This window comes from Centrocercus urophasianus, unplaced genomic scaffold, assembly GCF_019232065.1.
Source record: "Centrocercus urophasianus isolate 14NV4802_14NV808 unplaced genomic scaffold, USGS_Curo_1.0 seq_198, whole genome shotgun sequence".
In the NCBI taxonomy this organism is placed as follows: Eukaryota; Metazoa; Chordata; class Aves; order Galliformes; family Phasianidae; genus Centrocercus; species Centrocercus urophasianus.
The window spans coordinates 10,226-35,751 of record NW_024884753.1 but is presented as its reverse complement, the minus strand read 5'-3'; the positions used below and the strand labels follow the sequence as shown (position 1 = coordinate 35,751).

The 25,526-nt window shown below is 39.9% G+C and overlaps 1 protein-coding gene across 1 annotated transcript; it reads right to left on the bottom strand.

Moving 5' to 3' along the window:
- LOC122161669 (chromodomain-helicase-DNA-binding protein 1-like) lies at window positions 1-25,526 on the bottom strand. Its single transcript, XM_042821229.1, has 18 exons — window positions 25,462-25,526; window positions 25,020-25,116; window positions 24,846-24,941; window positions 15,948-16,124; window positions 15,607-15,767; window positions 14,304-14,345; window positions 11,882-12,012; window positions 11,318-11,456; window positions 10,481-10,631; window positions 8,758-8,880; window positions 8,287-8,409; window positions 7,631-7,888; window positions 7,070-7,210; window positions 5,008-5,186; window positions 3,941-4,037; window positions 3,661-3,718; window positions 1,695-1,905; window positions 1-1,509 (listed from the first exon to the last, which is right to left on the bottom strand). Exons 1-18 carry the CDS (start codon window positions 25,524-25,526, stop codon window positions 1,164-1,166), a joined length of 2,595 nt encoding a protein of 864 aa, XP_042677163.1. The 3' UTR covers window positions 1-1,163.

Here is a 25,526-nt window from a genome sequence, read left to right as displayed (position 1 = left end):
TCGCATATCCTTTTAAATTTATTTTGTCAGATAGATGTTGTCTATGTACAATCAATGTGCATTACAACAATTCTATTGAAGTCATTCAAATTTTCTAAAATATCAGCTGGCCACATAGTACATTTGACATTATTGCCCATTTTAAGATGGAAAACAAATGGATGTACAATCAATTTTGGCTACTTTGGATTCTGAAGTTCACTGTTCAGATATTGAACACTCCTCCTTTAAAACCAATGGACTTAAAAACATTTCCAGAAAACAATTTGACTATTTCCCACCATTTTGCTACAACAAATAACAATATTGACAGTTTGACAGAAAAAATTGACAGAAAAAAAAAAAAGCTAACTAGAATGAAACCCCAAAACATTTATCTGAAGTATCAAAGAAAAATGGGCACTAAATACAAGAAAAGTGTTCCTTTTCTACATTCTGAACAGTGATTTCATCAAGCTATTTTTTTTTATTAAAAATAATTAGTACACTGCCTGTTTTGAATACTTGTGAGAGGAAGGCCTAAGTTGGTAGGGAAAGGAACAAGCAAAATGGAAGAAAAATTTAATTTATTTGCAGCCACTTAAATTTATTTATTGTAAAAAGGCTTTATAATATCTGATCACAAACAGGAGAAATCCTAGCTATTTTACAGTTACAGGTAAGAATTTAAATATTCAAGCTTGTGATGAAAAGCCGCTAGGTGGTTGCAGTGTACGATGTAAACATGTAGCTTTGGAAAGTGAACAAAATCCTTGAGAATTCTTTACTAAGAAAACAGCAAATTTCTCATTCTTTCTTGAAACAAGATCACATGTCAGTGCCTAAAAATTAATTTACAAACAATTTCAACTGCATTCTGCCTAAAAACAGTTTTATAAGATCCAGTCTGAACAGGGCAGTATTGAGGTCCCTGTAAAAGTAAACAGTTTTAATTTCTTAAAAAAAAAAAAAAAAAGTGCCACAGCATTTGCAGCACTGTGCAGCATAAAGTTTAAATACAAAAATTTTTTTTTTTTTTTGATGGAATAATAGACCTTGCATCCTGGGAAGAAGTAACAATACTGCTACTGATAGAATATCCAGTCTTTCAAGTCAGATAAGGCAATTACTGTGTTAGTTTACTGTATATGGCTAAAAGAAGGTCCAGAAAATGTCAGTCTTTGTTATGTTTTCCAGCCACTCCATGTATGTTCAGGTGTACTTTTGTGATCTGATGAGTGTTCAAATGGAGATCTTGAACCATAAGGAGACCTCTGATCTAATGGTGACCTTGAGCCACTACCAGAAGCTCGGTGGTCCATTTGCCAGTCTGAGTGGTATCTATAATCTCTGGAAGATTTATGATGGCTGTATTCTGAAGTGGAACGGTGATCTGAATGTATCCTGTGGTCTGAATGGGAACGGTAATCTGAATGAGGCCTGCTGTCTTTTAAACTTCCTTCTAGGTTTGACTTGTGATCTCTGCTTCTATGGTCATCCAACTTTCTATGCTTACTATCACTACAGCATCTGAAAAAAATATTTATATTAGTAAGTATTACAGAATACATAGTAAGAATTACAATTATGTCAATTCAACAGAACTACATTTCTTTGCAATTCTGCATTATTAAAAATAAAGCACTTTGGTGCTTACTACAAACACTACAGGAAAGGAATTCTTAAGAGATTTTACAATTGTGGAACCAACTTACCTGCTGTCTTGTTTGTAGTGATCCCAGTCTCTATGATCTTTTCCATTGCTGAAGTCTGAATAGGGCCTTTTCCTTGAGTCACTTTTCTTATAAGTATCTCCCTGATATCTGTCCTTATGATGATCATGGTACTGACACAAATGTTTGTCAGAAGAATAACTGTCCCTGATACTATCATCATGGTTTGTATTCTCTTTTAGTCTTTCCACATCTGTTTAATAAAGCAGACAGAGGTTATAAGGAATTCTCATACACTATACTTTTTTTCTTCACCTAATTCAAACAGCACTTCTACCTGTCAGACTTAAAGCAACATGAAAATGGCACTATCATTTGACGGAAACAAGATCTAAATAAAGACAAATGCACTGATGTGAGTGAACTGAATGAGATCTCAGAAGTAGAAGGCGAGCAAGCTAGGAATGTAGATATGTAGGGCTGAGAAACTAAAACTTTTCAACCTTACAGACTAAATGTAGTGGATCAGTGTGGTCCATAATGAGAGGTGGGTAGAGACTAGATGCCTTTAAAAGGGCATTTTTAGACAGAACAATTGGAAGTTCCTCTTGAAGGAGAGCTAGCTCTAGCATGAACAGCAATTTTAAAGGTATACCTTGTTAATGAAAGATTTTTAGTGGTATTCCTGACTTAGTTTCAGCTGGGATGGAATTGTTTTCTTCAGAGTGTCTGGTATGATGCTATGTTTTGGGTTTTTTGGGAGAAAAACAATGTTGATAACACACTGATGTTTTATTTGTTGTTTAGCAGTGTTGTACTGAGGCAAGGCCATTCCAGTTTTTCAGTGAAGGGCTGGGGGGGGAGGGATATTCCATATATATTAGCACATCCTACAACATCAAGTGGAAAGAGTTTTGAAGGTGGTGGGAATTGATCTGTCTCTCTTCTGCTGCTTGGAGGCTAGCTGGGCATCAGTTGGGAGGTGGTGAGCAGTTGCTTGTGCATCACTTGTTATAGACATTTATATATATTGTCATAACTATTATCTTTTTCCTTTTTCTTAGTAAATAGTTTTATCTCAATCTATGACTTCTACTTTGTGGGTTTTTTTCCAATTCTCTCCCCTATCCCATTCCACTGGGAAGGGGGAGAGTGAGTGACTGTGCTGCTGAGCCACCTGCTGGGTTAAACCACAACAATTCCTAAAACACATAATGTTCCTTTTAAATTCATGATAACATACACAAGGTTTTAGATAACATGATATAACAGTAAGTATTACAAGCGTGGGAGCATAGAAAAGCTGTTATTGTCAACAGTAGAAGACATCTCGTATTCCCTGAAGCTATTGTGACATTGCAACTGCTACAAATATGTACAGAGCCTCCCAGGAGTTTACAAGTTTTGAGGAGGCCTTTCTCCCTGCTCAAAAGTAAGTAGATAAAATTATTGAAGTTTTTATTTTTTAAGGTGGTTGTATGGGAACTGCTGAGTCACGGCCTGAACCTCTGATTGATCACCTGAGGTGAGCCTTGAGTCAGCCAGAGGAGCACAGGTGAAGGCAATTCACCTGTGCTGCCGGAAGGGGGGGGGAGCCAGGCTCCACCCCTCCTGGACCTATTTAAGAGCTGGCTACCAGAGGGGAAGGATCTCTTCTGGAGAGCCTCTCTTTTGGTATCTTCTGGTGAGCTCAACCCAAGGGTAAGCTCTTCCACTTATTCTCTTTTTGTGATCATTGTCTGTTTTGCCTTACTCTCTTGATTATATTGCAATTATAACATCTTGGTTATACAGTGGTCAAATAACTTGATACTAAAATCAGTAAGTACCGGGTTCAATCTGTGCTCACTTCAAATTCATCAGCAAACTAGTGAAGTTATGTCAAGTCATCCTATCTCTATTTATATCCAGCAGTACATGAGTTTTAGGCGACATTTTAAAAACTTATTTCATTTTAAATCCCTCATTTAAGGTACACAGCACAATAATATACTTTAAGATTTCTTACTTGGATTTCTTATTGCTTGTGTGTTCACATTAGCAGCAATGTTCTGGTCATTGTGTTGCTGAAAGAGACAAGTACAAAAACTGCTATTGATAAATCCAAAAGTTGGATCTGAGTTCTTGAGAAAATATCCTAACAAAATAGACTAGTTTACAACAAACAGAAAAATACACTTCAAGTAATAATTTTGTTATTGTTCCTAGTAAACTACCAAACTGATAATCTAATAAGTTATAATAATTAGAATATATATTTGTATATTTGGAGAGAGTGAAAGTATTACCTGAAATTCTTGGCGTTTTTTGATTGCATGTTTATATAGTTTGTGCAACTTTCTGGCATCAAATTCTGTAAACTTAGAGACAAAAATCCACAAGTTTCTGAGGATAAAGAAAGAGAGGTTATAATACTTCCATACATTAGTTTTTCTTGTATCATACAAGAGAACATGAACTTAAACAAAATTATTTCAACAGTAATTGAGTAAACTGAAATAATTTTAAAGTCTGTTATACAGAATATTAGCTTCACAGCAAATGTTATTTAGCTGTATTTAAAACAATTGAAAAATGAATTCCTTTAGTAATTTATCATTTTTAATGTTTATCAGAATGACTTCAAAATGCACAGCATGAAAAGTAGTATTAATGACAATTCTATTAACAGAGTATGTGCCTAAAAATAGTTTTCAATTTGCTGTGAAAGCATTCTGAAATATTATTTGAAATATGTCAGAAAACTTAAGTATTTACTATCCAGTAATGATTTTCCAAACTTGAAATCTCTTGTAGTGCAAGAGATTTGACCTACATGCCTTATTTTCTACAAATATCAAACAGGATTTTTCTGAGTAAATCCCTGAGTACATCACAATAAATAGTTTTTATGAAGTCATAGGTAATACATGATTACATTTTAGACTATCTTTTTAAAAAATAAAGGAATCTGCGATTCAAATTCATTCCAACTTCAACTCACAAATTTAATAAAGGCCTATTTTTAGCACAAATAAAAAACCCTCGAAGTTGAAACAGTCAGGTTCTTTAACAATAAGAACGCTTTTCCACTAAACATTACATACATTCTACATACACTTATTTTGTTTCTTTTCTTTCAAGAAGTAAGATGACTCTGCTACTGGACAAAATGTATTGCTATACAAATATATAAATGAGAATCCATTAAAAGCTGGGACCATTTATAATCATTTTCTTTAAAGTATTTATTTAAAACAGCAGAAAAATACAAGAAAGGCAATAAGAAACAAGATAAATAATTAAAAATATTCTGCTTAATAGAAGCTATTATGGATTTTCTTTTTTTCAAGGAAAATCATGAAGAATAACTTACTTTCTCCACTGTTTAACTTGTTCAGGATTTGTGTACTCCTTTAAACATTCAGTAATATGGTCCCCAATTTTGATTAGGCACTGTCTCGTATGTTCCAGCTGTTCCCTTTCAGAAAGGCCTTTCTCTGGTCGATCCAGTTGTTTCAATGCTGCTTTAACAGGCCTCATTCTTTCTTTGCACTGTAAAATGGAAAAGAAGGAATACATTAATTCAAAGGGGAAAAAAACCCAATAATTTTATAACATGAATCACAATTACTGTGCTATTTATACAGGCAAAGACAGTACTGTTATAAGCCAAATGGTAAAGACAACTACTCACAGCTCATTAAATTTAGTTTTACAAGCATTTTCATTTGGAACAAAATAATTAAAACCAATTAATTAAAACTTGCTACTATATGAAAGCATTAGATTTTTATGGCATCTGACATGGAAGTGCATGTGAAGCAAAGCTGTGTCACTGAATTCATCCATATGAAAAAAATGACAGCCACTGACATTCATCAACACTTGCTGAACACTTATGGAGACCAAATAGTGGATGTGAGCACAGTGAGGAGTGAGTGGTGTGTTTCAGCAGTGGCAACAGTGATGTAAAAGACAAGCCATGTTCTGGACAGCCATGCACAGCTGTCACACCACAAAATGTAGATTGTCTTGATCAGCTCGTTTGCATGAATCAGCAGATTATGACCAGAGAACAAACTGTGTACAGAGCTGAATATCGACTTCAGTGTGTTGGAAGCAATAGTGGCAATGTTGCAATATCATAAACTTTACTCCAGGTGGGTCCCACCACTACGAGCTGGAGTCAAAATGGCAGTCCACAGAGTGCCAACATGTGAATTCCCCTGGGGAGACCTCACTGCAGCCTTCCTGTACTTGAAGGGAGCTTACAAGCAGTAGGGGGACCAACTTTTTAAATGGTCTGATAATGACAGGACAAAGGGGAATGGTTTCAAACTAAAAGAGGGGAGATTTAGGTTAGATGTTAAGAAGAAAAACCTTATTTAGGATGGCAAAGCACTGGAACAGATTTGCTCAGAGAAATTGTGGATGCCTCATCCCGGGAGGCATTCAAGGCCGGGTTGGATAGGTTCCTGGGCAGCCTGGTCTAGTGGTTGGCAACTCTGCCCATGGCAGGGGGGTTGGAACTAGATGATCTTTAAGGTCCCCTCCAGCCTAAGCCATTCTATGATATGATTCTATAACTATGTATGGGCATCAAATGCTTTTCAGTCACCTATCCACGCAAGATATAATGGAAATAATGGATGATTAGCTTATGTTTAAATTAAAAAAACTAAACAATATAACAACAACAAAAAAAACATGTATGTAAACTGGTCAGTATCACACTGATGAGAACAGTTAATTTGCCTTTCACAGCCAATACTGCTGTAGATCCAGTAAACCCATCTGGCAGTAACAGAAAACTGTTTAAAACTGAATAATAGAAGTTCCACAGCAGAAAATTAGCTTTCCAAATACTCCAATCGACCTATAAAACTGTATAGATTAAGTGTACCTAACTTTTAGCTTACAATATTGATTATGTTGTGGTCTGTTTGGTATCGGAGAGATTACTCTGGCAAGATATTACTAAGGACTTTCAGATTTGTTCCTTCCTGTGTCTAACACACAGTCTTCAAGAGCTACTTTCTCTCATTCACTTACAAAGAGGAAAGGGGTATTTTGATAAGGCCAGAACTGAGAGACTACAGCAACTGTGTTTAAAATTTGTTTCTGTCCCTTAAGGAGCAGTATATATGTGAGTTATGCTTGATGATGTATCTTCACAGTCTGTATTTTAAAATTATTCTGCACACAGGCCAGTGGACAAATATCCTTCAATATACTGTATAAATACAATAAAACAAAACTGCTGGCCTGAAAACAAAACATACTTTAGTATAGTGTAGATGCCTCTCCATCATTCTGAGATTTTACTGACAATAGATATCAGTGTTGTAATGCCTAATAGCAGAATCAAGGACATCAGAAATTGTGTTCATTTAGAACATCAAATGTAAACACTAAATTATCAACAAGGGACTTACCACACTGAATGTCTTCTGATCCAGTTCTTCAGATTCATCAGATATAGGAACTGGTTCACTAATTGCAGTAATATGAACTGGAATATCCAATAATGGAACTTTTTTATTTTTTTCTTTATATTCAGATTTCATTTCATTTACCTAAGAACAAACATGAAAACATCTGATCAACAAACCTTATTTTTTGGCTAGAATTATACTGTAATTAGGCAATCACCATAATTATGACATTTTCTCCAGTAATAACAAGAAAAGAACGTATTCTGACATTCAATTATGGTACATTTTATTTTCTCTCTGAGGGATGGAGAATGAGAATGGAAAAGTTATGAATTTCATACACAACTTCCATTCGCAAGCTATAATTACCCCTTTAAAGATGTAATTTCCCATTTTTTTTTTTGTCTGTCTTTGTATTTGCAAGTGGTAAAAATAAAACTTCAAGTTATGCAAAAGATTTCAATCACAATTGTAAAGTAAGTGATACCTTCTAAACCCAAAATTGTTCACAAAACCTGGTGGCCTTTTTTAGTGTTATATAAGAAAAATAAACCTAGTTACCTTCTCTTCCTTTACTTCTTTTACTTTCTGTGTGAATTCTTTTACTTTGTTTTCTCTCTTTTCTTTAATATATTTTAATTCTTTCTTATCCTCTTTTTCTTTTTTCTCCCTTCTCAAATCCCTCTTATTTTCCTTTTCTTTTGTCTCTCTTTTTTCTCCAGCTTCCTTCTTTATACCAACATCTGGCTCATCTTTTTCTTCATTTTCTTTTTCTGCTTTTATTTTTTTATGTGGATATTTCACTGAAACAATCTCATCCTGAAATACACAAGCATATATTACATCAAACTGAGTTTCTAGCTATAAAAGTTTTGTAACCAACAGATTGAAATGTATTTTTTATTATGCATGTGATTTCTTTAGACTTCAGTTTAATACCTATCAAATAGAGCTAGATGCAGTTGCAAACAAAAATGAGGACTAGTCATTCATTTCCATGCTCAAGTCTTTAAAGAACACTGAAACTGTGTGATGTCACTTGTAATTGAGCTTCTTTCTTGTGGAGTTTGTTGTGAGCCTATGGTACTAGTGAGCATTTCCATTTATTTTGATTATTTTTTCTGCTGTGATAATCTTACTAAGCCTAACCTCTGTATACTTATTGATTGTACACCGACAAACAACTGAATGATCTTTATCATATGCAAGATGTTTACCTCATTATCCTCGTCAGATTTTTCTGAGGGTGGTGATGAGGAGTCATTCTTTATTTCTTTTGTTTTTGCAGTCTTTATTGCTTTATTCTTCTTACTTCTTGTTTTTTTCCTCTTTGAATTGCCCTGAATGTAAATCAGTACCTTTATTATGTCAACTGACAAGTGTCTGCATCACAGTTGCAGAAAGAACTTGTTTTTATGTTAAATAAAGCATTCATCTTATAGCGCTAATGACCACCACTTTTCTCAGGACTAGAGACTGAGTTTAGTGTAATAAGAGAATATATAAAAATAAGAGGCAATAAAACAATATTAAATCTGTAATTCATTCCTCAAATTAGTCTCATATTAATGTGGTAAGCGATGCAGAGAAAATTCTGCAAAGAAAAGTAGAACTAAGGACAAAAAAAATCTATTGATGTGCCGGTATAAGTGTGTCTGTCTCACTACTGAATGTCAAGCTTTACTTACTGCACCAGCAAGTCTCTGCACTTCCTTTCTTGCAAGGTCTTTATTCAGTAATTTAATGAGGTAGTCTGCACGAGTCTGTAATTGCTTAGCTTGGGGTTTCTTATCTGGATCATCAGGTAAAATCTAAAGGGAGAGCAATGGTAGTATCAACTATGAGTACACACTACCAAATCTAGAAGTTGCTAGACTGGAGCTCTGGGAACAGGAAAAGCTGCATTAAGAAAGGAGGAAAAAAAAAAAAGGTAGCAAATGAATCCATTCCAACTATACCTGGCAAACATGATAGCATGCTTGAACGAACAGATAATTTTCTTCTAACGCACAAGTAATATAGAATCTTGGAAATGGCCTCACAGAATTTCCAGTAAACTGAAGAAACTAGTCTTAAATTTGTTTTCACTTTCATAATTTACCTAAGAAATTCAGAACTCCTGTACAGTTATCTATTTCTGCCTTGTGCTTCTTCTGAATGTAGAACTCATTACCACAGCATATTTCAGAAGCCAAAAATATAAATGAGTGGTTTTGATATAGGTTGGTTTGTTTAGCAATAGGGATTAGTACATCAGTTTAAGAACCAATATATTAGTTTAGCATAAGTGATAGCTTTGAAACTTTCCATTTTCACTTCAGTGGGTGAACAGTCTTGTTTTTCCTCAATAATTTTGCACTGGAGTCACAATAGAATATTTTTATCTTTTTCCTCACAATGTGCAAGGACATTTTCCTTGGGTTCCACATACATAGTTTTTAAGAACTGGCTCACTATGGCCTAATAAGCAATGGAAATCTTCCAAACTGGAGAAAAGTGAAGAAAGTGAGTCAAAGGTTTCAGTGATGAAGCTGATGGTTAAAAAAAGGGGAAGAAGTAGGTGAGCACTCGACCACCCTAGGTACCACTGAGCATGCTCAAAGGGACATTAGCACATATCTATGAGACCATGAAAAAGAGTGAATATGTATGCCAATGTACTGCATATGTATATCTTAATTGTTTAAATGTAGAACCTGAGCTCTGAGAGAGCATGCTTGCTTGTCAAGTTGCCCAGTGCGCATCATGAGGAATAAAGGAATGCTGCTAACCCTGCATTGGAGTTAGTTTTCTTCCTGGATTTCAGATGATATTTTTATAAAACAGGAAAAATAATAGAAGGCACAGGTAGGAAATCATTAAACCATGGCCCATCATATCCCAAAGCTACAGGTTGTTGGCAATGTCACCAAGTTTGCTTCACTCCAGTCTTTCCCTAAATATATGTTTCTCATTACTTCTAGACAGCCATTATAATACTAGTAGTATGATGAGTACAGCTATTCTAAATGTTGAGAATTAAAGGCAGTTTCAAGTAAAGTAACTAGGGACAGAAAAAAAAGGAGGGGTGAAAAAAACAAACATAACCCCTCCCCCCCAAAAGCGTTCCTTACAAAAGCTCAAAAATAACATAACTAGAGCATCTAAAATAGGGAAACAGATAAAAGAGAATTCAAGTGATAGAGATTCAAATGTATAGAAATAATATAACATTGTAAGAAGGTATAATTCAAATGAATACACAAGATCTTGAAATCTAATAATTTACCACAAGAGTACAAAAGAGTACAACTGTCCTAACTTGTGTGAAATTTAATCTATCATAAAATAAGTTATTTCAGTAACCGATCTTATTGGCATTATTATTTAAACAAGCAAAAAGTCCTCAGTGAAATTTTGTGGATGACATACCTTCTGTGTCAAACTGAGATCAGGATCCATTTTTATCATTTCCCAACTTCCATAACCATATTCATAGATACCTATTAACAGATTGGAATCATCTTCTTTACCCCAATCTATATCAAAATGAGCTGCTTTGGTGTGGTATGGGATGACATATCTAGTAGAAACAAATTAGAAACATAAATAAGCCATCTTTGCAAACTTAGCAAGGGAGAAGGGAATTCACTAAGAATAGTAAAAATAAAAAGTTTCATCTTGGTATTTTAGGTTAGTAATCCAGATAACTATAATCAGATTTTCTTACAGTTTCTATAAAATATTTATTGAAATATTGAAAATATTTCAATATTATATCTGTGACCATGGACTGAGTCAGAATTGGCTAACAATGAAGACAAGCTTCAAATATCACTCTAGTGTAACTGCTAACTGCATAAGCATAGTCTAGGGACTGTGATATGCAAGGTAGCATGCTGAAAAGTTCAGACGGCTGAAACTACCACCAAGGATTACTGTCTGTTCCACTTTGACAGATATTGCTTTCCATCAGGCAGAGGTAACAGAAAGGCCTCAACAAGCCTAATTTCAAGTCTGGAGTAATTAGTTGTAACTGAATTCAGTCTCCAATGAACATGTTTCAGAAGCCAAAGCAAATACTGGCTTCTAAGGACAGGGAAGAAAGAATAAACAAAGGATGTGGAGCAGATTATGCTGTCATTTCTTACAGGGAATGAAGAGACACTGGTGTCCTAGTGTGCTTAGAGTCTGGACTGGTTAAACATACGCGTATAAGCCTTGAATAATTTTCTAGATTATGGTTTTCTTTAGGAGGAAAAAAAATACCTTTTCCTTTCTTCTGGATCTGAAGGAATGGATTTATGCAATGGTGCCAACTCTTCTTCGTGAGAAATGACTAGCTTTGCATTCACCTGCACTCCTGATATTCGGAATGTTGGGCCTTTAACTTTCCCAAATCTACCACCTTAAAATAAAGGATCGAATTATTAAAATATCCAGACTTTATGTGAATGTCATAGACAAGTGTCAAGAAAATAAACCCCACAGACTTATGCTATAGCAACAGACATTCAATTATAACAAATAACTTTTTCTTAACTAAACATTCTAATCTAAACTTCAGAATCTCAAGGTCTTCCAAATAATAGCAGATTACTTTCAAATTTCATGATAAAAACAAAAATGTGCTGCATTCTACTGTGACAATGCATACAGGGAAGGGGGAAAAAAAGCTGTGGATGTTTTTTTTTTTCTTTTTAAAATTTCACCAAATATACTAACATTTTTATTTCACTTATCCCCCAAGAAATACAGTTATAACCAGAGTGCAAGAAGAATTCAGACTCTTTACATTTTTACTCCTCTCCCCGATCCATAAATACAAATTACCTGTTCTTCCTTGGCCAAAGTCATTATCATTTAAAGCCTTAATGCATCCATTATGTACAAGTTCTCCCAGACGTCTAAGGTCTGTTTCAGATTTATCAACTAGCTCAGCATCTCTAGCTATAGCATCTAACCTGTAAGAAAAGAAGTACAATTTCAGAGCTCTAAAACATTAGTTTTAGTAGATCCCCCCCAAACCTTCTCTTCCCCAGGCTAAACAGTCTCAGCTTTCTCAGTCTCTCTTTGAAAGAGAAATGCTCCAGTCCCTCGATCATCTTGGTGACCCCTTTTTTGTTGGACTCTCTCAGTAGCTCCATATCTCCCTTGTTCTGAGGATCCTAGAGCTGGACACTGCTCACCAATGCTGAGTAGAGGGAAAGGATCACCTCTCTTGACCTGCCGGTGATACTTTGCCTAATGCAGCCATGATACCATTAGACTTCTGTGTGACAAGGGCCCATTACTGGCTCATACTCAGCTTGGTGTCCACCAGGGTCTTTTCTACAAGGCTGCTTTCCAGCTGAGTGGCTCCCCCAGCATGCAGTGGTGTCTAGGATTGTTCTCCCTCAGGTGCGTGACTTTGCACTTCCCTTTCTTGAACTGCATGAGGATCCTGTCAGCCCATCTCTCCAGACTTTCCCAGTCTCTCTGGATGGCAGCATCACTCTCTGGTATATCCACCACTCCTTCCAATTTTATGTCATCTGATGATGTGCTGAGGGCACACTTTGCCCCAATGTCCAGATTCATTAATGAAATTGTCTAACAGGACTGGACCCAGTATTGACTCCTGGGGTACACCACTAGTTACTACTGACCACTACCCTCTGGCCCTGGCCATTCAGCCAGGTTTCAAACCACTTCACTGTCAGCCCATCCAGTGATGGTCACTTCAGCAGCTTGTCTATGAGGATCATGTGGGGGACAGTGTCAAGTGTTCTCCTCTCATCCATCAGGCCAGTCATTTCATCACAGAAGGTTATCAGGTTAGTCAAATATAACTATCCCTTGGTGAAACCATGTTGGCTACTCCTGATGACTTTCTTGTCCTTTGTGTGCCTGGAAATAGTTTCCAGGATTAGCTGTTCCATCACCTTTCCCATGCACAGAGGGGATGCTTACTGGCCAATAGTTCCCTGGGTCCTCCTTCTTTATAGAGTCATAGAATGGCTTGGGTTGGAAGGGACCTCAAGGATCATCAAGTTTCAACCGCCCTGCCACAGACAGGATTGCCAGCTGCTAGATCACATACTAGATCAGATTGCCCAGGGTCCCATCCAACCTGGCCTTAAACACCTCCAAGGACAGGGCATCCACCACCTCTCCAAGCAACCTGTTCCAGTGCCTCATCACTGCCTCAGTAAAAAACTTCCCCCAACACCTAATCTGTAGTTTAAAACCATTCCCCCTTGTCCTATCACTATCTACCACTGCAAAAAGTTGATTTTCCTCATGTTTATAAACTCCCTTTAAATAGTGGAAGGCCACAATGAGGTCTCTCCCCAGCCTTCTCTTTTCCAGGCTGAAAAAGCACAGTTCCTTCAGCCTATCTTCATAGGAGAGGTGCTCCAGCCCTTGGGTCCACATCTTTCCTGTGTTGGAGACCCCAGACTTGGGGCCTCATGAGTGCAGAGGAGGGGGAGACAATCACCTCCCTTGCCACCCCTCTTCTGATGAAACCCAGGATACCACTGGCCTTCCAGGCTGCAAGCACACACTGGTGGCTCATGTTAAGTTTTTCATCAACCAGGACCCCTAAGTCCTTCTCAGCAGGGCTACTCTCAAGGAGTTATCCCAGTTTGTATACATATCTGGGATTACTTCAACCCAAGTGCAAAACCTTGCGCTTTGCTTTGTTGAACCTCCTTGGAGTGAAACAAATGTCACTCCTGTCTTCAGGTACTTCTCCCAGTCATCATGATAGAGCAAAGATTATCAAGAGTGGCCCTGTAATGACATCTGCCAGTTCCTTCAGCACTGGTGGGTGCACCTCATCAGGGCCCACGGACATGCAAATTCTCAATTTGCTTAAGTATTCTCTGACCAGATCATCTCCCACTAAGGGTACATTTTCCTTCCTCCAGGTCTCTGGAACTTGGGATTCCTGAGGGTCAATCTTGCTGGTAATGACTGAGGCAAAGAAAGGCATTCAGTACCTCAACCTTTTCCCTATCCCATTTAACTAGGTTCCCAATCTCATTCAGCAATGGACCAAAATTTTCCCAAGTCTTCCTTTTGTCACCTATGTATTTATCAATTATTCCCTTCAGACTTTGAAATTAGAGAATTGATCATGTAAGTTAACATTCACCAACACTTGCTATGCTGTGTAAATTTTTGATCCATGCAGTTAAAAGCAGCTATAGAAAAGAATACACAAAATAAGATTCCAATTTGCTATGCAAATATAATCAGATAAGTTTACCTTTCAAGTGGGCCACCAAATTTCTTGTAACTCTTGATAAATCTAGTAATAGAAAATAATTCTGCAGTTAAAAATATATGCTTAACTATACTAGGTTTAAAATGTATTTGTAAAGTGTTAGTAAAATACTATATGGACAATGCAAAGACATAAGAACTAGAGAGACTAGGTCAGATTATTATATCAATTAAGCCACATTTAAATCCAGAGTTCTATTTGGCTTAATAACTGATGCAAACAATAGATGATAGAATTTATTTCAAAGGTTACTTTACTAGTTTCATGAGACAAAGGATTCAGCAACACAATGTGTCTAATCATAGAAATCATATGTGGATTTACAGCGAATAGACAATTCAGACATTGTGTTAGGCTTCATATAATAAAGAGGAGCAGTCTGTAATTTTGAGGTGATTTTAAGATTTAGGAAAACATAGTAACAAAGATAAAGGAATGTTGCTGCCCTCAGAAGAAATGCATAAGTAATTGAATGAGGGAAAGAAACTAGAAATATCCAGGAAGGAGAGGGAATGAAATTTTAAAAAAATTATACATATTTTTTAACTCAACAATCAAGAACCCAAGTTACTAGTGCAAGCAGGAGAATACCCCTTGACAAAAACAGCAAACTACTGTGTTGCCAGATAAAATGGAAAGGGAACAAGACTCTTAAAAAGTTATTCATACAATGAAAAATATTTTATAAGCATTGCAGTATTTTACAGAAACATTATAGAAGAAAATAGCATTTCACAAACCAAAGTAAAACAAAACAATTTCTCCTCCTTCAATCAAAATACGGTATTTTTAGCACTTTATATTGATGGGACCAGCTGTATAGATTCACTCATCACAATAGTGGTTTTTTCTTAGTTTTACAATGCATTATATAACAATAATTACAGTGGCAAGAAGTTTAAAAGAAAATTATTTTAGCCTTTTATAGGTATTTTCACAAAGATGTGTGTATCCTTTCTTCAACTAGTTTTTAGGTAAAATGATGGGAAGGTCACGTTTTTTTTAATAAAAGCATGCTCACTGAAACAATTGCTTTTAAAATCACTGTCTTCAGGGGATGCAGGAAGAATAACACATTAAATATTGGAAAAAAAAAAAAAATTCAACTCAATTTTATAGCACACCTAAATGGGTACAAACTACAAAAAGGAAAGCTTTAAATGCCTAGAATAAAAAATTTCAACTAAGGTCAAGAAAGATAAACTTGTTTTCCACATTTTCAAACTCAAGATGATAAAATAAATTGCTTTGTCCCATTAAGCACACACATCCCCACACATCTTACCGTCTAATCTCTGCATCACTAAATCCTTTAATGATTTCACGGGGAATAGTTCGTGGTCGTCCACGTTTTTTTGGTCGTTTTCTTTCTGAGATGGAATCACTATCAGATCCAGAATATCTTCTGCTCCTACTGCATCTCCCTTCATTTCCGTTAAAGCTGATCTGGAATTTCAGAGTAACTAGTTCAAAGCTATGTGACTAAAACATTTTATTTATGTGTTACCTAGAGCATAAAAAATATTTGGGGGGGAAAACACACAAAAACCACACAACACAAAAGTACAAGCCAAAACATCAGCAAGTAAGTATCAAAGAAAAAAATTAGTCAAAACCCAGAGATACCTGTTTTGCACAGTTTCTCATTCTTGGAAGCATATATATTTCTTCAAGTTCTTTTTGTCTTTCCTCTTCTTCTATTCGTCGCCACTGGACTTCTGGAATGATTTCTTCCCAGTTTCTTAGATTTTGTTCTGGTTCCAACTCAATGTCATCTTCATCCATATTGGAAAAGTTAGCTACCTTATGTTTTGGAACATAAGTATTTTCACCAAATAGATACATGATTTTATTTAAACAAGGACTCAGTAAATATCATTTTAGGAAAATAGTTTGGAATGGCATATTTTATTTATGTAAAAATTATGTATGCATATTAAATACTTCAGGAAGCAATATCTCTAATGAAAGTATTTTTCATATATGAAACATACGTTCCATGCAAGATAGCTGAATATAAAGATGAGGATCTTTTTTCTTTTAAAAGTTAATTAATATAGAAACACTATGAAATACCTTCTCAATAGCTGTGCAATTGTTGTTTAATTTCCTTCAAAGCAGGGCTAACTGCATTTGAATGCTCAAGTTAACATAAAATTCTATGTTATTATGTAGAACTAACCAAACATTAATAAACTGTGGAAACCACAGTATGTTGCAAATTAATAATCAGCAGGAAGGTGATTTAGTAATCTGATCTAAAGCAAAGTCCTTCCCTGCTTTAAATAAAAACAAACAAAATCACACACAAGCAAACAAAAACAATCACAAGATACAAACACACACTTCGGTCCCACTATAATATTTTATGTGTTATCCAGTTAAGCACTTCTGGTCATTCTCTGAAGCAATCAGCAGGCATGTTCTGCAGTGGAACATGGGATCGTGGTATGCGAGGGATGTCTGGAAATCAAGGAGACTCCAGGGTGAGGAGAGAGTCGCCAAGAGACCCTACCCCTCATGAGAGTAGCTGAGGAGGCATGGGCAGGACCAGGAGCAGCAGCCTAACACATCCACACATAGAAAGGCAGCCCCCAGGAAGCACTAGCAACTAGCATAGGCAAACAGCATAGTATGACAATTTCCAGGGCAGTTTGCCCAGGAAGAGCAGCAGGCAGCCTGCTCACAGGCTCTCATCCCGATGGGAACGCAACATGGTGGGCTGCAAGCAATACAGGAAACTCTTGGGGTTCATCAATGATAACTTCCTGGTACAAATATTAAACGTACCAACCGGAGGTGAAGCAACACTGGACCTAGTGTTCATAAATGCAAAAATTAGAGAGGTTAAGATCAGAGACAGCAGGAGCTGTAGCGACCATGCCCTAGTAGAGTTCACGATCTTGAGGAATATGGGCCTGGCAAATAACAGTCAAGAGCCTGAACTTCAAAAGAGTTAATTTCCAGCTGTTTAAGGAATTATTGGATGAGATAGAAAATTGTCCTTAGGGACACAGGAAAGGAACAGAACTGGCAGCTCTTTAAGGACACCTTTCTGAGAACGCAAGAGCTCTTCATCCCCCAGCATAAGAAATCAAGCAGAGAAGGCAGGAAATTGGTATGGCTGAACAAGGACCTGCAGCCTGGGAAAAATACAGGGATGCCATCCAGATGTGCAGAGATAGGATCAGGAAAGCCAAGACGCACGTGTAACTGAACTTGGCAAGGGATGTAAAAAATAACAAAAAGGTATTCTATAAGTACATTAGTCAGAAGAGAAAGGCCAAAGAAAACATACCCCTCTGATAAATGAGAAGGGAAAACTTTCTACAACAGACACAGAGAAGGCTGAGGAACTCATTCTTCACTGGTAGTTGGATTTCCACATCTGCCATATCCCTGAACTAGTTCTAGGTGGAGGCTGGGGGAAAAAAAAAAATCCCTCCTACTGTAAGTGAAAAGCAAGTTCGAGACCACCTGATGAGACTGAATGTGTATGTGTTTAAGATGATCTGGATGAGGGGAGTGAGTGCACCCTCAGTCAGTTTGCACATAACACCAAGCTGTGAGGAAGCATCAATCTGACTGAGTGTAGGAAGGCCCTACAAAGGGATCTAGACAGGCTGGATAGCTGGGCTGAGGTAAATGGGATGAAGTTCAACAAGACAAAGTGTTGGGTCCTGCACTTTGGTCACAACAACCCCATGCAACACCTGGGAGTGTTGGTCAACACTTGGCTGAACATAAGACAGCAGTATGCCCAGGTAGTCAAAAAGGCCAATAGCATCCTGGCTTGTATCAGAAATAGTGCTACCAGCAGGACTAGGGAAGTGACTGTCCTCCTGTACATAACTCTGGTGAGGCTGCACCTTGTGTACCACATTCATTTTTGGGCTCCTCACTACAAGAAATAAATTGAGGCCCTGGAGTGCATCCAGAGAAGGGCAACAAAGCTGGTGAGGGGACTGGAGCACAAGTCTTACAAGGAGCAGCTGAGGGAACTGGGATAGTTTAGTCTGGAGGAGACCCAGGGGAGATTGTCTTGCTCTCTACAATTCCCTGAAAGGAGGTTGTGACAAGGTGGGGGTTGGCCTCTTCTCCCAGGTAACAGTGACAGCACAAGAGGGAATGGCCTCAAGTTGTGGGAGGAGAGAATCAGGTTGGATATTAGGAAAAACTTATTCTCCTAAAGAATGGTCAGGCACTGGAACAGGCTACCCAGGGAGGTGGTGGAGTCCCAGGAGATGTTTGAGAAATATGTAGAGGTGGTACTAAGGAACATGGTTTAGAAAGCAATATTGGTGGTAGGTAGACAGGTGGACTAGATGATCTTAAAGATCATTTTGTTGTCAGCAACTGCGAGACTGCGAGACCCCCCCGCGGGGTCTGATGTGTTAAGCTCCCTCCCTGCTCTAATGATTGATGTGTGGTGTGTGCCCTTAGGGGCGTAGACGAAGTAATTAGGCTATATAAGGTAGTGTATACGTGTAATAAATGCCATTTGCTGCTCATCATATTGGTGTCACCTCAGTAATTGGCCAAGCTGCGGTCTCCTGGGAAATCGGAACGGGCGCGTACTGCAACAAGTGGTGACCCCGACCGACGTGATTCCTGGGAGTGAGTCAGCTGTCTGCCAGAAGCAGGAACCCACTGCGGTAGCGGTAAATTCAAATCCGCGGAGTAGTGGAAGCCCGGGCACGGGGAGGAGGTGGCCATTACTCCTCGTCAGGTGGGAGGCTCGGGAATAGGAGCCAGGATTCCCCTAGGACGCTAGGGGGGAGACGCCAGAAGAGGCCAGGTGTAAGTTCGGCCGGAGGCATTATGGAAGCCGTCATAAAGGTGATTTTTCATGCATGCAAAATTTATTGCGGGAAAAATGTTCCTTCTAAGAAGGAGATTTCAGCGACACTCTCGTTGCTGGAGAAAGAGGGGCTATTATCATCCCCTTCTAACTTATATGATCCTGATAATTGGGATTCGTTTACTGCCGCGCTCTCACAGAGGGCAATGTTTACTCAGAAAGCAGCAGAGTTTAAGGTGTGGGGATTGATTTTAACAGCTCTTAGGAAAGCGAAAGAGGAGAAGATTGCAGGTGACCGAGCTAGGGAGCTGCTGGGGTTAGGGCCAGGGGGGGGTCTTGTCTCCCCTACAGATTCGCTGGAGGGCAAGATGGCGCTGACTCCTTCGGCCCCACCAGAAACAACGACCCTGGAGATAAAGAAGAACGAAGTGAAGCAGGAGCGATCATACCATAAAAAGGAGAACCCACCTCCGTACCCGGCTCGCAGCGTATATCCTTCACTTAAGCCCTGTAAAGATAACGGGGAAGGGGGGTCGGCGGAGGAAAGCGGTATAACTTCTAGCACAGTTGATAAGAGGGTCCTTGAGGAGGGAGAGATGTCTGGGGGAGCCGTGATACGACCTGTGGAATGCGACAGTGGGGGCGGGACTCACCTACTGCCCGATTCCGCTTGCTACGGCGGCCACCCCCCGAGGGGCGTGGATTGTCCCGCACAGCTTTGCTGTGGGGGGGGCGTTCCGACGGGGATGGCTCCGGGGTCCGCGGTCCCATATCGACAGCTTCATGGGGCCCGCCTACCCTCACTGATTGGGCTCGTGTGAGAGAAGACATACGGGCCGCAGATCCAGCAGGTACCACGCTTACTCTGCCGGTGGTGGTAAAACCAGAGGGTCCAGCTTGGACTCCTTTGGATTCCAAAGCGATTACTTGTCTTTCGGATTTAGTTAAAAGCAAAGGCCTGCGTTCCCCTGTCACTATGGCAGCAGTGGAAGCTCTTATGGCTTCTAGTCTTTTGCCATATGATGTGGTGAACCTTATGCATGTTATTCTTGATAAAGGCCCGTGCTTTAAGTGTGGGCAGCGTGGTCACTTCAAGGCGCAGTGCCCTGAGAAGACGGGGCAGGGTGGTTCACAGGGACCGGAGAGGCGGTGCCAATTGTGCGGCGGAGCTGGACATGTTGCACACCAATGTTGGAAGTTTGTCATAGTGCCGCAGGGAAACGAGGATGGGAGGGTGCCTTAGGCCCAGGGCCCCTCCCCCGGAACACCAAATGGGCCAGACAATGCAACTCTGCCTACCCAAGATCGGGGTCCCGTACCTCAGTGAGCCCCTCGCCCCTCGCGTTAACCATGGGAATGGGGGAGCGCCTCTTGGGCAGGATTATGCTTACTTGTGCGGGGAGCATGCTTTCTTGCAGGTCCACTGAGGAAGAGAACACCGCAAATATGCCCTCAGCTATGACTATTAACATCTCGTCCATCGGCATCCCCCTTCACCGCCCCCTCGGATTCAGCTTTGCATAAACAAGTAGAAGACTGCGCTGAACTGTCTGCACTTTTATCTTGCAAAACGGCTCAAGTGCAGGAATCCAAGGTCGCTGAAACTTCTCAGCCGTATCCAGGACAACCACTGTATCCTTCTCTGTGTAACCTAACACCACCTGTGGGGGCAGGGGGAAAAGTGAGCTGGGATGGGACACTTGCTGTCTCCTCTCAGGAGGTGGAATGCAGTAACACCCAGGGGGGTGGGGACTGCGGGCAAGGCTCGGGTATGGATTGGTCAAAAGTTAGAGAAGCGGTAGAAGAAAAAACAGCAGAGAGAAAGGGAAGCGATGTAGCTTACAGGTGCTCGGATGATAGTGTACGGCCAGCACTGTCCACTCTGACTGCACCTGAAGGTGTAGGTGGCGTCCGGCCGGCGCCCTCTGCTCAGGTTACACCCGATGGAGAAAGAAATAACGATAGTCTCCGGACCCGCTCTCTGCCACAGTGTTCAGACCCATTGACTCGACCCACACATCCTTTTACAAGATTGAGTGCGCATGCAACCAATCAGAAGCCTCTACAACAGTCAGTGCATGATCAAAGGGAGATGGGCACAGTGGGAGCGGTGCGGAGCTCGCAGCTTCCAGCTGTGACTGAACAGGATAGCGAAAGGAGAAAGGTGAATTTGCATTTGGAAGTTAAGAGAGATGCACTAACAGATTGTGGGAAGTTTAGATCTAGCCTGATAGAGGAAGGAAAAGTACTAGAGATCTTCCTGGTAGTAGGGAACGGTAACAGAGGCCTGGGAGGGGTATCCCTCAATCGGAAAGACATCACATGCCTGATAGATTGTGTAGAGAAACAGGGATTGAAATCACTCCTTGTTTTAAATGCATTAGAAATCCTGACAGTATTAGGCCTTCTCTTTCTGCATGTACCAAATCTGATGTGCATGGTGCTTAAGCCAGTGCAGTATACATTATGGGCATTAGAATGGGTCCCTTCAGGGGCAGGTGGCCAAATTGAGGCCTGGAGAACAAGCAATTCCATACAGCAGGTTTGTGAGAGCACTGCTCTCAAGGCTTGAGACATCTGCCTTGATACTGAACAGACGTTTCTTATTTTTGAGGTACTTTCCAACAGGTACCTGAGACAACGTTGGTATATATTGGGCATAGATAGTGCCACTAGAGCTATCAGCAATCACTCTAATCTCTAATCTCTCTGTCTATAACTTTACTAGTATTGTAGGGTTATTAGGGTAGGATTATTTTGCGAATCGGGATGTAACGGGGCAAGGCTTAACCGAGAGGACAATGGCATGTATAGGCGCAATACGGGGATTTCGGGGTGTACGCGGTTAGGGTCCTCTCGAGTTGTAGTATGCTTTTTTGAGCATGGAGAGGGGGAGATGTTGTCAGCAACTGCGAGACTGCGAGACCCCCCCGCGGGGTCTGATGTGTTAAGCTCCCTCCCTGCTCTAATGATTGATGTGTGGTGTGTGCCCTTAGGGGCGTAGACGAAGTAATTAGGCTATATAAGGTAGTGTATACGTGTAATAAATGCCATTTGCTGCTCATCATATTGGTGTCACCTCAGTAATTGGCCAAGCTGCGGTCTCCTGGGAAATCGGAACGGGCGCGTACTGCAACACATTTCCAACCTTAATGATTCTATGAAATCTATGGAACCCAATGACATGTATCCATGACGTATATCCCCAGATCCTGAGGGAACTGGCTGACATGGTTGTCAAACCACTCTGTCATATTTGAGAAGTCATTGCTCAGAGGTGAAGTTGCCAAGAGATTGGAAAAGGGAAACGTTACTCCCATTTTTAAAAAAGAGAGAAATAAAGACCCAGGGAACTAGAGGCCAGTGAGCCTCACTTCTGTGCCTGGGAAGATTGTGGAGCAGCTCTTCCTAGGAGACTTAGTAAAGCACATGCAAGACAAGGATATGATCCATGGCAGTCAGCACATCTTCACCAAGGGCAGTTCATACCTGACCAATCTGGTGGCCTTCCATGATGGAATGACAGCATTGATGGACAAAGGAAGGGCAACTGATGTAATCTACCTAGGCTACTGCAAGGTGTTTGACATAGTCCTACACCGTATTCTTATATCTAAATTGGAGAAATATGGATTTGAAGGTTGGACTGTTCAGTGAATAAGGAATTAGCTGGATGGTCACACTCAACAGACTGTGGTCAAGGGCTCGATGTCCAGGTGGAGGCCAGTGACAAGCAATGGCCCCTAGGGGACTAGAAGAGGGGAGATTTAGATTAAATATTAGGAGTAAATTATTCACTCAGAGGGTGGTGATTGAGTGAAACAGGTCGCTGAGAAAAGTAGTGGATGCCCCACTGGAGGTGTTCAAGGCTAGGTTGGATGGATTCCACAGTGGAAGGAAGGGATGCCATTCAGAGGGACCTCAACAGACTTGAAAGGTGGGCCTGGGTGAATCTAATGAGGTTCAACAAAGCAAAGTGCAAGGTTCTGCACTTGGGCCAGAGGAATCCCAGGCATATATACAGACTGGAAGGAGCAGTCCTTGAGAGCAGCCCTGCAGAGAAGGACCTGGGGGTCCTGGTGGATGAAAAACTTAACATGAGCCAGCAGTGTGCTCTTGCAGCTTGGAAAGCAAATGGTATCCTGGGCTCTATCAGAAGAGGGGTGGCCAGCAGGGACAGGGAGGTGATTGTCCCTCTCTAATCTGCCCTTGTGAAGCCCCATCTGGAGTACTGTGTCCAGGTCTGGAGCCCCCAGTACAAAAAAGACAGGGAGCTGTTGGAAAGGGTCCAGAGGAGGGCCACGAAGATGATCAGAGGGCTGGAGCACCTCCCCTACAAAGACAGGCTGAGGGAGCTGGGCTTGTTCAGCCTGGAGAAAAGAAGGCTGTGGGGTGACCTCATTGCAGCCTTTCAATACCTAAAGGGAGCCTACGAACAGGAGGGGAGTCAACACTTTGAAAGGGTAGATAACAGCAGGACAAGGGGAAATGTTTGAAGTTGAGGGAGGGAAGATTTAGGTTGGATGTCAGGGGGAAGTTCTTTACAGAGAGAGGTGAGGTGCTGGAACAGCTGCCCAGAGAGGTTGTGGATGCCCTGTCCCTGGAGGTGTTCAAGGCCAGGTTGGATGGGGCCCTGGGCAGCCTGGTCTAGTATTAAATGGGGAGGTTGGTGGCTCTGCATGTGGCAGGGGAGTTAGAGCTTCATGATCCTTGAGGTCCCTTCCAACCCTGGCCATTCTGTGATTCTGTGATTCCTGAGCAGCCTGATCTAGTGGGTGGCAAACCTGTTCACAGCAGGGAGGTTGGAACTAGATGATCTTTCAAGTCCCTTCCAACCCAAGATATTCTATGATTCTTTGATCTGGCATTCAAGTTTGAATGGAATTTAACTTGAAATTTCTAAAAGGTCATCAACAAAGGAATCCAAACTTCATTCTGTTTTCAGAAGCACTACAGTTGTTTAACAATGTAAACTATTAAATGAATAACAGCCCTACCCAGTATTCTAATAATTAAATCAAAGACTAATGTATATGTAAATCTCTTTTGTGTTTTGTTAGTAGAACACATTATGTATTTTTATGAGGGCTGCTCCAAAAGTAATGCCTCCTATTTCATTATGTTGGCCCACGATATCATAGGCAGATGCTGGTAGTATGGCAGTAGAGGTTGAACCTTCTCACCAATACCCGCGGTGTCTGACATGGAAGTGCCTATGAAGCAAAGGTGTGTCACTGAATTCCTCCACGTGGAATAAATAGCACACATTGACATTCATTGATGCTTGCTGAACATTGACGGAGACCAAATAGTGGATGTAAGCACGGTGAGACGGAGGGTGGTGTGTTTCAGTAGTGATAACAGCAACAGTGGGTCACCCCCTATCATGCAGATATTATTTTTTTTCCCATTGCTGGTGAAAATGCATGCCTAATTGGTGGTGACTATGTTGAAAAATAGCATTTTGTAGCTGAGAATTGTGCTCTTTTGCTTTTGTTGTAATTTGCATGAAAATAAATAGGAGGCATTACTTTTGGAGCAATCGACATAGGTGTTTGCACTGGTGGTAACTACCCATATAGGTGAAAAAACATTCTATTTAACAGAGTTGACTTATTGTGGCATTTGTTTCACAGGAATAAATAAAGGTAAATAACAATAATAATTAACATTCATACAGAAAAAAGTATAATTATGGGAGGATGAAAGGAACAGAGCAATACCTTGAACTGTGAAAGTAACTCATCTCCTACAGTTAATGGGCCTGACTCATTTTCTCGAGTTTCAGCCCTCTTCAGGATTTCATCTATATCCATCTCCTGAAACAGAAGTTGTTTCTCTTTACAACAAAGTACTTAACACAGTTTTGGTTTGTACATATGTATTGTTCCATTTACCTGAGGCTCCTCTTCCTCCCCTTCAGGTTCTTTAAAAAGTTCCTCAGCACCAAACTTCAAAATTGCTGATAACTCTTCCTTATTAAAAGGTGTTGAGCTGAAATACAGAAAGTTTCAGAAAAAAACAGGTTCTTAGAGATTTTTTTCAAATTACTATAATCATGATACTATTATCATGAGTCAATTGAGCTTTCTACTGATTGTTAAATATAAGCTATATTTAATATGCACATCAGATGCTTCAAAAGTACTGTCTCCTATTTATTTCTAAGGAAACTACAGCAACAAAGAGCACAATAACACTATTTAATAGATGACATTCTCAGCTACAAAATGCTAGTGTTTAACTTAGCCACCACCATTAGCTGTACATTCTTGCTAGAGATGAACAAGAGTCCACATCCCATGCTCATAAAAATCTGCACCAGCGGAGATGACTCACTGTTTTACAGCTGCTATGATGGCATAATCGCTAAGAAAATGTTGTCCACACAGTCCATCTTTCAT